Source organism: Gymnoscopelus braueri, assembly GCF_963280865.1.
Source record: "Gymnoscopelus braueri genome assembly, chromosome: 6".
Lineage (NCBI taxonomy): Eukaryota > Metazoa > Chordata > Actinopteri > Myctophiformes > Myctophidae > Gymnoscopelus > Gymnoscopelus braueri.
The window spans coordinates 31,238,309-31,253,002 of NC_137607.1; the positions used below are offsets into that span (position 1 = coordinate 31,238,309).

At 38.8% G+C, this 14,694-nt stretch overlaps 1 protein-coding gene across 2 annotated transcripts; it reads right to left on the minus strand.

Moving 5' to 3' along the window:
• Nucleotides 1-591: 591 nt before the first annotated feature.
• Nucleotides 592-10,159, minus strand: scp2b (sterol carrier protein 2b). Of its 2 annotated transcripts, XM_080431116.1 has the most exons (6): nt 10,001-10,159; nt 8,123-8,219; nt 5,907-6,036; nt 5,249-5,328; nt 1,382-1,518; nt 592-1,218 (listed from the first exon to the last, which is right to left on the minus strand). In XM_080431116.1, the coding sequence occupies exons 1-5, from the start codon at nt 10,021-10,023 to the stop codon at nt 1,423-1,425; spliced, it is 426 nt and encodes a 141-aa protein (XP_080287242.1). In that variant the 5' UTR covers nt 10,024-10,159; the 3' UTR covers nt 592-1,218; nt 1,382-1,422. The 2 variants fall into 2 exon arrangements, with proteins under 2 accessions (XP_080287242.1, XP_080287241.1); XM_080431115.1 differs by having other exon boundaries at nt 592-1,518.
• Between the last annotated feature and the right edge of the window lie 4,535 nt (nt 10,160-14,694).

Genomic DNA, 14,694 nt, shown 5'->3' on the forward strand with positions numbered 1-14,694 from the left:
GAGTCTGATCGATGTGAGGTGCTCATAGGCACCGTAAACATTGTGCTGCGTCAAAGAGAGACTGCAAGGGGGAGTGGGGAACCTTCTGTAACCTCTGGAGTTTCATAACAGCACCAAAGATCTGGCAGGAATGGTTCACAAACCCCTGAGGTGAGCCTCTGTTTCCTGTGAGTGTGAACACAGTACCACTGAATAAACACAGGGTCATGTTAGGACATCTGGCCAGTCTTTCCCTGTCTTTGACATTGTCCATAAATCCATCATGAATGTTTGATCACAGACGTCAAGATATCCTCTTCCTAAATAGGGTCAGGACAGCAGATGTCTGTTATTATATGTGGCGTTTAACAGATAACCTGAAACGATTTCTGGAGGGCGATGCACAAATGACGCCACTGTTGGGAACATGTCAAAGTAACTTGCAGGGCTTCTTTTTTATTTCTGTCTGGAAAAAGTGTAAAAAATCCAGATAGTATGCCAGATGTTCTGGCAAAGTTCTCCTTAGTGATCAAGAGTAGATGCCAGGTAGAATTATGGCTTCATAAAAAATAAATCTAAATCAATTCCCCCTTCCAAGTATGTTAAAGCAAAACAAGTTTATTTAGTAGAAACAGTTTATTTTTTTTAGACTGACAATACAGTGAAAAGTGTCATCTCTCATCTATTTGCAACGAGCCGTGCTGGAAAAGAAATATGATGATGCAAAGCAACCCCTCATGAGTCTTGCTAATAACCTCTGAGACAATGTGAATCTGAGACGACAAGGCACTTGACTGTAGGTGTTGTCTCCTCCATGTTTGCCAGGAATCACAGCAGGATTTGCCTCGTCTGATGACAATCTGAGACTTCGGTACAAGACATGATTCACTTACAGAAACGCTACATTTGCAACACAGCAACATTTTCAGAATAAAAGAAAGACAGAAAGCTAACCATAAAAGTGGACACTTGCAGGTGGACATGATTAACAGGAGGGAACATTTTGAAGATTTCATTCAGGTTGCAACAAGTCATCACTGAATTAATGCCACAAACCATGGAACACACCTCTCTCAACTATAGAGTATAAAGTACAGTATGTCCTTATGATCATAAGAAGGTAAGAAATCTGAGGACTGAAGCAGACTTCACTGTGACTGCATCCATGCATACATTTCTTCACACGCAGACTTGACTTGACACACCACATCCCCACCATAGTGACGCCAGCCTTCCCTACTGCAATGGATGAGAGAGGTTACTGTGGAGATTCTGCACTGAACATGGGGTGTACATTGCTTCTCAGTGCTTATCCGGGACCAGTATTACTGTTTAAATGCCTAAGAGTTAAGTCTGCGTCGTGGAAACCTTATCCTATTGAGTACATAGAGGTAATCTCCACCTAGGGTGCAGTGCACCGACCGGCCCTGATCTCTCCCTCCTCTACAGCTTAGCTTTGCCTGGCTGCAGCTGAAGGGTTTGGAGCTTCATGGCCAGTCCCATGTTCCCTGTGATCTTCAGCTTGCCCTGGAAGAACGCCTGCGAATCAGAACGGAGGGGAGGCTTGTCATACAAGCCTTCTCCAAAAAATTTACTACAACATCATCACACATAATTCACATATAATGTACAGTGTACACGCTTGAACATGCTTGAACATGTTTGATGAAGTATGGAGCCCCTGTTTGTTCTAGTTGTTATTACAGTATGTAGGGCTGCAACTATGGATTATCTCCTTAGCGATTACTTTTTCGATCAATCGAATAACTGAGAAGCGAGTGTTGGTGATAATTATATAACAAATCAACGAGAACAAAATTCTAGTCTGATTAATCACTTAAGCCCTCTTTCAAAAAAAAAGAAAAAAAAATTGCCGATCTACAATTACGGATTATTTTGGATAATCACATAGTTCGATTAACTGTTGCACCCGTATTAGAATGCATCTCCACCGACAGAATGAACGGAAGCTGCATCTGTGTGTGCATGGGCTCCACGGAGCAGGTTTTCGAGAATCAAGTTAAAGTGAAGTGATTAACCCATTAAGACCTGAGGCCGATTCTACAAATGTCTTCTAAATCCCAACAGTTTTCTAAAAGTTACTATATCAGTGGTTCTCAAACTTTGTCCCAGGGAACCCCAGAAGCAAAGATTTGAGTTTTTTTTTTTAAATCGCTTTAAAATAATATATATATGTATATATATTAAAATTGTCAAGATTAAAAAAAAAAAAATAGCAGATCTACAATAATAACAGATATACAAGCGAGTGCCACGCTTGTATATCTGTTATTTTTTAATAGACAAAGTGTAAAATAATACTTTTTAGCTCAAATTAAAAAAATGACACAGTTCCCGGTCTTAATGGGTTAACTCTGGACTACAGGGAGGAGGGGAGTGGGCGGGGCAAGGCCAACAATGGCTTATGAGGAGGCTAGAAAGCATGCGTGGCACACTGGCAGATGAGAAGCATATCGTCTCTGTCGGGTGGAAACCTCACATGTCCAAAACTGTTACTTTTCAGGATTCAAATAAAAAAACTGCAAAAATAGCAGAAAAGCTCAAAACGAGGTTGTGGGTCTTTTGATGCTTTTGTGGGACGCTGTAGTAAGATCAATTTACTTTAATTTAGTAGGTCATTCATTTACGAGAAAACACAAAAAGTTAAAATATGGAGATAAGAGGTTTCTGCCCGACAGCAACAATATGTGTAGGGGTCCAACAGTTAATGAAACTAATCAATGTAATTGATTATTTAAACATTTTAAATCGATAATTTAAAATAATTATCAATTAATAGTCGATCGCTATTCTGGGTATGTCGTCATAGGCAAAGTTTGAAAGTGAAAAAGAAAAATCAAAAATAGTTTAAATTGTTGCGATGCGTAGATCTGCTATTTTGCCATTTTCTAGTATAAAATATCAATTTGTTGATACAGTGTATTAAAATGGTTACATAAAAGAGTGCTTCTCGATTATTCCAAAAAGTAATCGATAGAATAATCTCTAAGAAAATGATCGATAGTTACAGCCCTACATACTGTATGTGAAACTAATAACAATCACGTGGCAGGAGAAGAAGAGAAGTCAGATCAACAAAGGTGGGTAATCATACCATCTTCACAAATTCTCAGAACAGGCTAAATGAATGCTGTAATGCTGTAGCAGGAATAAATAAGACCCCCTCCCCTCTCCCTCGACATGAAAAGTACATCGAACGGAAAACATACGTAACTGTTGTTTTGCTTTGTTTTTGATTGCCAAACACATTACATCAAATCAATAACATGCCTTCCAAGTCTATACATGAGGGTTAACGTGTCTCCAACGTGTGTGTCCTTGGCGAGCTCTCACAGCTGACCTTCTAGAATTTAGACAGAAAAGGGAGTGCTTATAAAAATGAAGCTCATGCATAGCAGCTATTATTTATGCTTCGTTTTGTTTTTTCTTCAACCTCGAGTAATGCAAGAAAAATCCAGACCCACATGGCGTCCCTTAAGATCAAATAAACATAAATGTCATGTCGTGGGTAGCACAATAGTTTAACCACTTAAATCGATAGGTACGTCAATTGTGAAAATAGCTTATCTACATTGATATATTGATCTCTACGTCAATGCTAGGGTTAGAATAGAATAAAATACTTTATTGGTTGTTTTTAAAGAAATCACAACAATGTCACCATTTAGAAAACTCCAACATGGATTTTACACAAAAAAGCCGAAGCTTGTTTCCATTGTGGTCCACCTTGAGACATTGAACAGCACGCAACAAACTGTACAAACAACCATAAAACAAAGAAAATGAAATACTTATATACTGTATATAAGTTTAGAAGCAATACAGGACAAGAGGTACCCTAAGAGATTAATCCAATGCAGATTGGGCTATCCGGGGTAGGGATCTAACTATGACCAGTTAGTGTTGAGATGGAGCCATGATTTAAGGTCATTCTTGAATCTTCCTAGGGAATTTAGGGATTACAGGGCTGAAGGGAGGGCATTCCACTGAGTATGGAATGCCCTCGTAGTGGTTGCGTCATATAATACATTTTCCCCCTTAAGCGTCTTGAAACTGGGGAGAACAAGATCATATAAACTTCCCCTGGTTGAGTACCTGGGTGGTTAATGCAATAACTTGGCCTTGCCCTTGGTGCTGCATTTCATTCAGTAAAACACATTCCTCTCATATTGAGCCGCCCCATCAATAGATTCAACAAGACACATGGCATCTTCTAGATCTGAGCTCTCTCTACATTCACCTCAACCTTGAATAAGAAGTGTGAATCATAAAGAAAAAAGGAGCAGCAAACCAGGTTCTCAAGCAGGTACTTCTAGATTAATTCATGTGGAAAAAGTGACGTGCAAAACATAAAAGATCTAACACATTTTTACATGAGTCAGATGTGCTACTTTTTAATAAGAGTATATACACACTAGGTGCCTTTTATGAGGAAAAGTGCTGCCTACAGCATCTTTTCTATCTCTTCAGCTATCTATGGAACTCTATGGATAGTATGGAAAGGAGTTTTAAACTAGTAGGGTAGATGTGAAATGAATGAAGACTGAACAACTGACTGCATGGCATATGTCTCGCCTAAAATGCATCTTTCATAGACAAGGTAAACACCGACTTGTCTGTGTTTGTCCTCGCTGGCTTTCACCGCTCTCCTGGCGGACATACAGTATAACTGCTGTCTTTCTCCATATGAAACAGTGCAGATGACAGCAATTTATTCATAGGTTTGACTTTAAGAAAATACAACTTCACGGATACTAGCTAATATGATGTAATTATATTAGGTAACAATAAGTTTAATATACGTTTTTTGTTAGGCAGAAGAGGAGGAGGGATGGTGCTGGTGGTAGTCGGGTGTGGGCGCCTCCTATATAACTATTCTCAACTTTTAAAAGTGCTCTGCTTGGCCAGAAAAAAGCTATGCAGTTGCCTTTTGGTAATTTCTCATAGGGTTTAATGTAAAAAGGCAGTGCCATCTTTTTTAAAGCCACCTAGTGTGAACATACCCTAAGACTTTATTTCTTAGCCAGTTCATTAGTAGAATATGTTGGCGAACACTGGCCTTCATCAGGGCAAAAGCCGAAGACGTGCAACACATCATATATATATATATATATATATATATATATATATATATATATATATATATATATATTATATATATATGATTTTCCTTTTTCTTATGACTATCTTTTAAACTGCAATTTGTGTTGAAAGTCGAAGGTCAGTGTGTTCACTCAATGGTACTCACAGTCTGTGGATTTATCTTTCCTGTCATCAAGGCCAACAAGTCTGCATCTGACATTGATATAGTGCAGTCTGCTTTCTTGGCTGTGAGGGAGAGAAAAACAGCACCACTGTCATGATGAACGTTCAACTTCTGCGGGTTTTATATTCTGAGCTCCCAAACAGGATATTTCAACAGCCTTGAGACACAAAATGTCCTTCCACAAATTTCACATTTCACAAACCCAGTTCTCAATCTCATAAAAACTCAGAACAGAAGCACAATGATCAGGGGTCCCCAGCTAAATGGTTGATATAGTTAGACTTGGAACCAAATGGACCATTATGGGTGCATCCTCCGCAGACAGACAGTTACAGATATTTGGGGGGTTTTTTTCAGTTCCTGAAAATGTTGGTCCTATCGAATTGCCACTGAACACCCCCGGGTCAAATGGGACACACGCCACGCTTCAGGCCGTTTGGTCGGACGGCACCCAGAGTTATGCCCGAGACAGACACACAGAGGATTTGTGAATGAATAGATAGAAGCTAGATTAACACAGAGGATTTCATGGTGTAGAGTAGACTGTCCCACAACTTCCCAAAGATAAAAATCATATCAAGAATGGTTGAACTCTAAAGATCTACACTGTTGTTTACTTGGTCTTAGGCTCTCTTCTCACCTGTGTCATTATGAACGCAACCTTTGCCGTTCTTCACATCCACAAACCAAGTGGCCTCCCCTCCGTTCGGTCCATCCTTCACTTTGAAGGCGAAAACCCCTCCGATCTTTTTCACAAACTGCTCGCCATCCTGTTCCAAAGATTATAAATATAATAGAGCCTTACAAACTTCAGACTTCTACCAAAACATACATACACAAGAAATAGAAAATGGGCAGACTACTGCAGAGTGTGTTATTCTGTGCAGTTACCACAAAATATTTGTTTAGATATGCATTAACCACTTATTAATGCATTAAAGCCCTAATCAAACTTTTCAGATCTGCTATTTTTCAGAAACAGACTCTCAACACTGCATGGTCTGAACCTACGCAGCATTCATTTGGTTGAAATACTGCACTGAATCTGTCTAAAACATGGAGAATTTAATATGAACCAGACAATTTTGCTAGTGTCATACTGCCAATATTGAACAAATATGGAAATTGAAAGTAGGACAGGATAACCTCTCACATCAAGAATTTGAGAACTAAGTAGGCATTATTGGTGTACTTTGACTGAGATCTTCCCATAGCTTTATCCATCTAATCGAGAATGTTTTCTCTATATTGAAAACACTGGCTTATAACTGACAACAGCACTGTTCAGCCTATTATAAATCCTCTATAATAGAGGTCAGATAATCTGCTGCTGGTAAACATAAGATTTCACAATGAAACATTTGACTGATTCAATCACAAATCACACAAAATAAACTGTGCCAGTGTAGCGCGCCGAAAATTGCTGATCTACAAGCTCACAATGGATCGCTTACCAAGCGTGTGAGTTTGAAGATCTGTGCGTGACACAGCGCACAACCAAGTATGGCTTTAGAATGCCCATTTATCTTCCATGTTGGAACATAAATGTAATAATTTGGTGTCTGATTACTGAATCTTGTAAACAAGTTCAAGTGGAACTGCAATTTCATAACCTGATTATCAGACTGAAGTGTGTGTCCAAGCTAGCAATGTCATGCTTTTCCAATGGTTTACTGCCGGAAGAAAAAGCCTGGGTACCGAATACAGAGGATAATGTTTTACCTACTCTACCACTACTGCACACTTTCTTTTGAGAGGCCGTCTTTGAGGAACAAAAATTAAGATTTATTTGTACTTATTTTATTTTGAGCAAGGCAACAATTATGACCTTGCCTTTCTCAAAATAAATCTTAATTATTTTTCATCAAAGACGGAGTGACTTGGATTTCTTTTCTTTGGAGTCTGCAGTCCACACCATGTGGGAGTTAAGCAGTACTTCCTTGAAAAACTTTTTTGGTCAAAACTTATTCTATGTTTTAAAATATCTACCAAAAAGAAAAGAAGGGTTTATCAAAGCAGCGGTGAATAAGTTGGTAGCCCGGACCGGGTCATTATATTTTCACTCTGGACTACTTTTAACTTCATCAATGCCTGGTGGGCTACCACCTCTCACGACACACACGTCTGCCCTTTTTGTTGCACAATAAAAGTGTCTATCTGTCCATTTTCTCCTGAAATTAATTTCTAAATCTACCAATGACACAGATTTTTTGTTCCATATATTCATTTGCCACATCTCTTTCCAGAAATCATTACCCAGTCACAGACCTTGGTGTGAACAGTTGTATGCATGGATGAGATTTATATTTTTTATAAGGACAACCACCAAGACGGTTCTGTGCCATCAAGCTCTAACTTTTGGTAGCCAACACTGGATGACCACATACGCTTGGGATTTGTTTGAATATATTCTTAACCCATTAAGACCTGAGGCCGATTCTACAAAATGTCGTCTAAATCCTAACAGTTTTCTGAAAAACTATTTGTTTCTAGATCAGTGGTGCTCAAACTTTTTCATGTCAACGACCGCCCAAAATTATATGTATTTGGCCGTGGACCGGCACCCCATGTCCAATATGTTGTTCCAGGGACCCCCAGAAGCAAATATTTGAGTTACAAATGTTCGCTTTAAAAATATATAAATATAGTCAAAAAAAATCACGATTTTTCAAAAATAGCAGATCTACAAGCTCGTTTTTACACGTTTTTTCAAAAATAGCAGATCTACAAGCTCGTAGCGCGGCACTCGGTGCCACGCTATGAGCTTGTATATCGGCTATTTTTGAATAGCCAAATAAATCACATGAAATGACACAGATGCGTTCAAGGATTGAATGGGTTAAGGAAAGTCATCACCTCCTGTAGCTTCTTATTGATCTCTTGGAACACAGCATGTGCCTTGAATCCCTCCAGGCCGTCATTTGCACTGGTGTTTACTGTTCCAATCCTCTGCCTGTCAAAGATAGGATATGAGTCACATCAGAAAGATCCTAATAAAAAGGAAAAATGCAGTGAAATGCATTTACACATACAGTACACGTGACATTTAAATTGGCACTCCTCAAATAACCCCTCTTAACCCAGAGAGCATTGAAGACCATTCATACTATTTTAAAGGTTATGTGTATTGTAGATAGTGACTGTGTTAAGCATGTTTATGATTAATTGCAGTGTATATTTATATGGGTGTTTGAATACAGGTAGGTTTATCACACTGATGCATCGCCACTGGACCAGATACTGCACTTGAATTTCGCATTCTCTTGATGTGACACCACCAACAGTGCAACACTTTTACTTGCTCACCTTCACTGAGTGCACACTTCACTATGGGACAGACATGGGCCTAGAATGGCATAATTATTCAAGGATTACAGGAGGTCAGGTCATCACCTGGATCAGACACATGGTGGATGTTGCATTCCCTGTCTTCAAGTGGTCACCACACACCAGTATTGATTACGGGGTACCAGCATGGCATCCTTGTACAACAACAACAACAAAAACAACGAGATACGGTGGTGCTCGATCCCTCAACTGTAGGAAACCCCTTTTGAGTTGGAGCTGGATTTGACTTGAATGCAATGGGTCAATGTAGTTGGCAGTGGTGGAAAAAGTATTACATTTTTTACGTAAGTAAAAGTATCAATACTGCAATGTAGGAATACTCTGTTACAAGTAAAAGTCCGGAATTGAAAATGTACTTGAGTAAAAGTACAAAAGTATTGGCATCAAACCAACAAAATTAGTTATTAAAGTGTCACAATCATTTAACCCCTTTATCCATATTTTATACTTTATTCAAAAACAGCAAGCTCATAGCGCGGCACTCATGAGCTTGAAAAATCTTGAAAATGTGTGCAAATCTTTTTTTTTTTTTTAGGCAAACATTTTGAAGTCAAATCTTTGCTTCTAGTGGAGGTGCTAAGACCCCAAAATATGCCGTTCACTTCAAGTCATGATGCAAAGGTCCCCTTTGCATCATGACTTGAAGTTAAATGTGTCTTAGCACCTCCACTATTCTGGGGGTCCCTGGAACAACACAAATGAAGTCCACGATCATAACACCAGAGGCAGCTCCACGGATCATGTTCAACCCAGATTTGGCTCAACAAAGGGAATGAACTCGTTCTCATGCTATTCAACAAAAATACTACCAAAAGGAGTAAAGGAGTGTAAAACCCTACTCACTTTCAAAACTGCCCTAAAGATACACCTTCAGGAGGCTGCAATTCGAAATTGGCCCGTCAAAGTCTTAACCTAACCCTCCCCCCTGCCCGAACTCTTCCTCTTTTTTCTCTTGTACATATTTTTTATTTTTCATACCAGTAACCTGTTTGTATGACGTTCTGTATAGTAGTGTGTAATGTATATCTGTCTGTCTCTTATATGTCATCATGATTTGTGTGCGTGGGGATCTCATTTTAAACAAGCTTAGTGCTTTATGAGTCTTCCAGTTTAGTAGACCTTGTATTGTGAATTTGTACTTCCATGTACTGTTGTTCTCATGTCTTACTAAATAAAGTACATCAATCAATCAACATTTTCAGGTGGGGGTCCGCGGCCACATACAACTTGGGCGTCCGCGGCACGAAAACGTTTGAGAACCGCTGGTCTACAATACAACTACACATAAGGGATGTTATGATGTTGTACAGCTTGACCTGCAAAGAATGACCTCAATCATAATGACTTGTTACTGTATCATCAGTATCAAACATACGTTCTTCTCACCTGTGAATCTGTAATTCGGGCATTTTCTTATAATAACCTTAAGTTAACTGTACTGTGATGGACAGAAATGTATGTCGTTAGTCTTGCCTGCTGCTCCGAATCATGGAGAATAGAAGATTAAATAACACTTCCTTGTTCGATGCATTCACACAGTCGAGCACTGACCTGATCTCCAGACTGTAGCAGCGGATCACAGATGATGACGATTGCAATGTTGCTGTTAACAGATGAGATTTGAGGGGGAAGGAACAAAATCTCATTTGTGGAACACACACAGTGGAAGTAATTAATTATATCAGACACAGTGATGGAAAGTAACTAATTATATTTACTCAAATACTGTACTTAAGTACCATTTTGATGTATTCTTACCTTACTGGAGTATTTCCAATTTTACATCTCAGATTCAGGCATGCTTCGCAGTCAGTGGATAATAGTTAATGACAAGAACCCTGGTGGTTTGATATAGGTTTTCAAAGGAGCTTGAAATCAAAAGGGAAGGTTAATTTGACATAGGGCAATATATCAATATGATTTCGATTTTGTGATGAGACTTACTGTCATTGTCATATCCTGATATGTCAGAATTGTTGTCTTTTCCTGGTTTTAAACATAATGCTCTATATCAAAAGTTTTCAAAAATATTGAAAATAGCAGATCTACAAGCTCACAATGCACATGTGAGCTTGTAGATCAGATTTTTCAAACATTTTGAAAACTTGACAAAATAAAAAGAAAATTGCTATTATCATAATATCGATGTTGAGGTATTTCGTCAGAAATAGTGATATTTGGGCTCTCCCCAGGCTGGCAGAGGGAGAGTAGTGCCCAGGATTACAAGCTTAGGCATTGGCACTGGGTGAAAAATAGGGGTTACAAAATCGTGAGATAAAAAAAAAGCTACTGTAGAACTCTCACTGGTAAATAGAGAAACATGATAGACTTTACAGAAGAACTGGGGCGAGTCGCCCCAGTGAGTCGCCCCATAGATGCTCGAGGACGAGGAATCATGTAGTTGTTTGGTTTAATAAGTTCAAAAAGTCAGAGAGGATGTGAGGCAAAGCGCAATACCAGGCTATCAAGGTGGTGGCATTGAATATTTCAGCTGCCTGATTCTTCTTCACAACTTGGAGGGGCTGCATGCATGCTCAACTGGCCCAATAAGCCATCTTCTAGGGGGCTACATGGTCAAGTAGCTATTGTGGACAATTTCGATCCATGCTGATGGAGGAAGGACATGTTTTAATGGTAGAGCATTCAGGGGTGGCTACACTTCTTGTCCTTCTAATAACAGAAAGATACAGAAGAGCCCATCGTCCCAATACACCTGGTGGCCCAGCTCAAGCCCCAAGTCTGGAGCTTTTTGAATCCATATACTTTAAGAACATAATTATTGGCCTGCAGATATGTTATTAAGTCATGGGATAAAGTTGGTTGGAAAAATAATTAATTAATAAATGACAATGTTCACACTATGATGTTTAAGCACTTTCCTCACATTTGAAAACCTTTAAAAAGACAAATTCAATCAAGTTTCCACCTTGTTAAGTCAAAAGGATATGTTTTTCATATATTTCAGCACAGTGGTGGCCGCCATCTTAGAGGTTCTCAAGTTAAAAAGTTGACATTGTATTAAGAGGGAGAATCAAATACACGAGTCAAATACAGCAAAATATCTCTCTGACTCAACAGTCAATGATCACAATAGTTATACACAAAGGAAGTTGTTATCAGCTCTGACGATGACAGCTGGCCATGTAGAGCCCGCTCGTAGGTTGAGAGAGAAGATGGCAAGGTGATGGTGTGACAGTTTATCTTGGACAAACAGTGTTCAAATGTCTCAAACAACACTTTGACCTCGGCTCTGGCCGGCGTCGCTGGAGGTGTTGTTGCTTTGTCATAAATGGTCAAGTTAAATCCAATGAGCTTTTATTGTATTCCTCCAGAGATAAGTGACCTCGGAACTCCTCGAAACCTCGAACTTAGTAAAATCATAGGATTGGTATAGGCAAACTTGAGTTATGCCAAGATGGCATGCTACAACATGATATGATGACAGATACTAAGATCATTCATAAAATATTTAGTCGTTTAGACACACAGTACATTTTCAGGTATTAACAGCCATTGATGTAGGCATATAGCATATTTGGTTTCAGCACCCCTTATTATCTCTAAAAACATGTATGCCATAAATTATTATTATGCCTTCAGGGTTAAGATTTTTGGAAATCTGACCTATGTATTGTAGACCTTTTCAATTGTTGCCATTTTGGAAAATGGGCAAAAAACTAACACATTTCATTCTGGTTTCTTGACACTCGAACCAAAATTGTTGTATATACCTCAAGACAGAATTTTTACTGTTACTGTTAGTGTTATATGCCTGTGATTGATTTAAAGATTTTGTTGCAAAACATTGTCTCATTATTAACCCTTTGTCAACATGTGAGCCAGTTTGTTGCCCGAGATCCTCAGACAAAGCCCTTCAGTGTCTAGACTAATTGTGTCTAATTTTAGCTAATATTAAATTTATATTCATTTATATAAATCCATTTTCATGTTGTATTATTTGTCCTGTCTTTTAAAGACATTTTGAAACCTGTCTAAGAAAATTGTGATTATTATTATTATTATTATTATTATTATTGGTGTGCTGGGGTATAATGTGTTTCTACGCAAAGGGAGGAAGGTTAGCAATGTGAATGTACACAGTAGGCAAACAGCATACAATCTCATCACTCTAATGGAGGATGTGAACTATCACCCTCTTAACTCCCTTTTGTTTGTGCTGCATTTGTAGTGCAGGAATGCTATATGGCAGGATCCTGTGCCTGGTGACTATGGTTAGAGAGTGGGGGATGATTCAAGGCCAAGCGTGCACACTCAAGAGGCTTGATTACTATCTCACCCAACACAAATGGTAAGCTGAGCTCAGCAACCAACAGGAGACCAGCCAATGTTGTCCTGCTATGGCAGTCTGCATGTTTTCCTTGGGCAGAAGCATAGGGGGAACATAGCTTGTATCGTGTTCATCCTCTAAATTTAATAACATAATAGGCCTAAGCTATGTTCATCGATGTTGGATCCCACGGTCTAATAAGCCATGTGTTTGTTATTGTATACAGTCCAGATTCCATATCCCTGTAATATTATAGACTTTGTCAGTGGAATTTGTTGCTAGGGAACTGTTTGGTTCCAAGTTTATTTGTTGTAGCAGTGTTTGTGAATATCAGTAGCTGACAGGAAATAAACTTGGACCCATTTAGTATGTTTATGTTTTCATGACAAGTGAAAAGGTCTATTATAATACAACAAGGCTAAGAAGAGTACTGATGTCAAAACATGCTCCCTGGTGTCCCCCTGGCCTCTCCTCTACTGCCACCTTCAGGGCGAAGGCACTATGTGACTTGCCTTTCAATTAGAGCATTTTTCTTTTTTCACTTTAAAAAAAGCAACATGTTGATCACTCAGTGAATACAATATACCTTTTTTAAAGCACCTATATTGACATATGTAGTTGTGTACGGTGACTTGCTTCCTTTACAAGTGTTATCAATGATACAAATTAAATATTTGTTATATTTAAGCACTTAAACCCTATGCTTTGGGTGTCAACTCCCCTTTTCCCTTTACCCCTCTCCACAGAATATAGCCATGTCATATTGATGCGTTGTGAGCTTGTAGATCTGCTATTTTTGCCGTATGTTCACAACACAATAGTGGATTAGTATAGCACCTGTGAAGGAAATAGCATTACAAATGTCATGGCTGCTGCATGTGAAAAGGGTCTATTCAGTCGAGCTAATTTTAGCACTAATAACAAACTACTAATCTCTTCAAAACCAACTCCTTGTTGCTGGATTGCTACGAAACTTGCTGGGTGAGTGCTGAGTGAGTTCAGGGTGACCCCATATAGCCTTTCCTCCAGTGCCTCAGGCCAAAGGCATTTTTATTTTATTGCTGCACTTTATTACATTTTATTTTAAAGCTTTTCCTGTTGTTCACTTCATAACATGATGCCCCAGTGAATAAGCCCCCCCCCCCCCCCCCAATAAGTCATAAATACCACAAAATCCCATTTACTTTTATTTTGAATCACTGAATGATGTTAAAAAACTAATAAACTGAGTCCAGGCATTTTACTATGGTTAACAAACATAAACTGGAAAATTCACAAATGTATTAAAAAAAGGCCGAAATGCAAACCCGTCTATAAAATCACAGCCTGTATTATTAACCCTAATATCATAAACAATACAGAACCACCTCACTGACAGCATGCCCAGACTTTTTATATAATATTGAATTGATTGATGTACTTTATTTAGTAAGACATGAGAACATCAGTACATGGAAGTACAAATTCACAATACAAGCTCTACTAAACTGGGAGTCTCATTAAGCACTAAGCTTGTTTAAGATGAGATCCCCATGCACACAAATCATGATGACATATAAGAGACAGACAGATATACACACTACTATACAGAAAGTCATACAATCAGCTTACAGGTTACGGGTATGAAGAGTGAATTCTTTTTTACAAAAGAAGAAAAAGAAAAAGGGGGGGGGGGTAGGGGGGGTAGGACTTAGACAGGGGCCATTTTCGAATTGCAGCCTCCTGAAGGTGTATCTTTAGGGCAGTTTTGAAGGTGAGTAGGGTTTTACACTCCTTTACTCCTTTTGGTAGG

Excerpts from the sequence above, each read along its gene's own strand:
- scp2b (XM_080431116.1), bottom strand. The coding sequence starts at position 10,023 with ATGCCCGAATTACAGATTCACAG. Across the intron at positions 8,220-10,000 it reads CCCGAATTACAGATTCACAG|GCAGAGGATTGGAACAGTAA; the intron begins GTGAGAAGAACG and ends TATCTTTGACAG. Across the intron at positions 5,329-5,906 it reads TTGCGTTCATAATGACACAG|CCAAGAAAGCAGACTGCACT; the intron begins GTGAGAAGAGAG and ends TCTCCCTCACAG.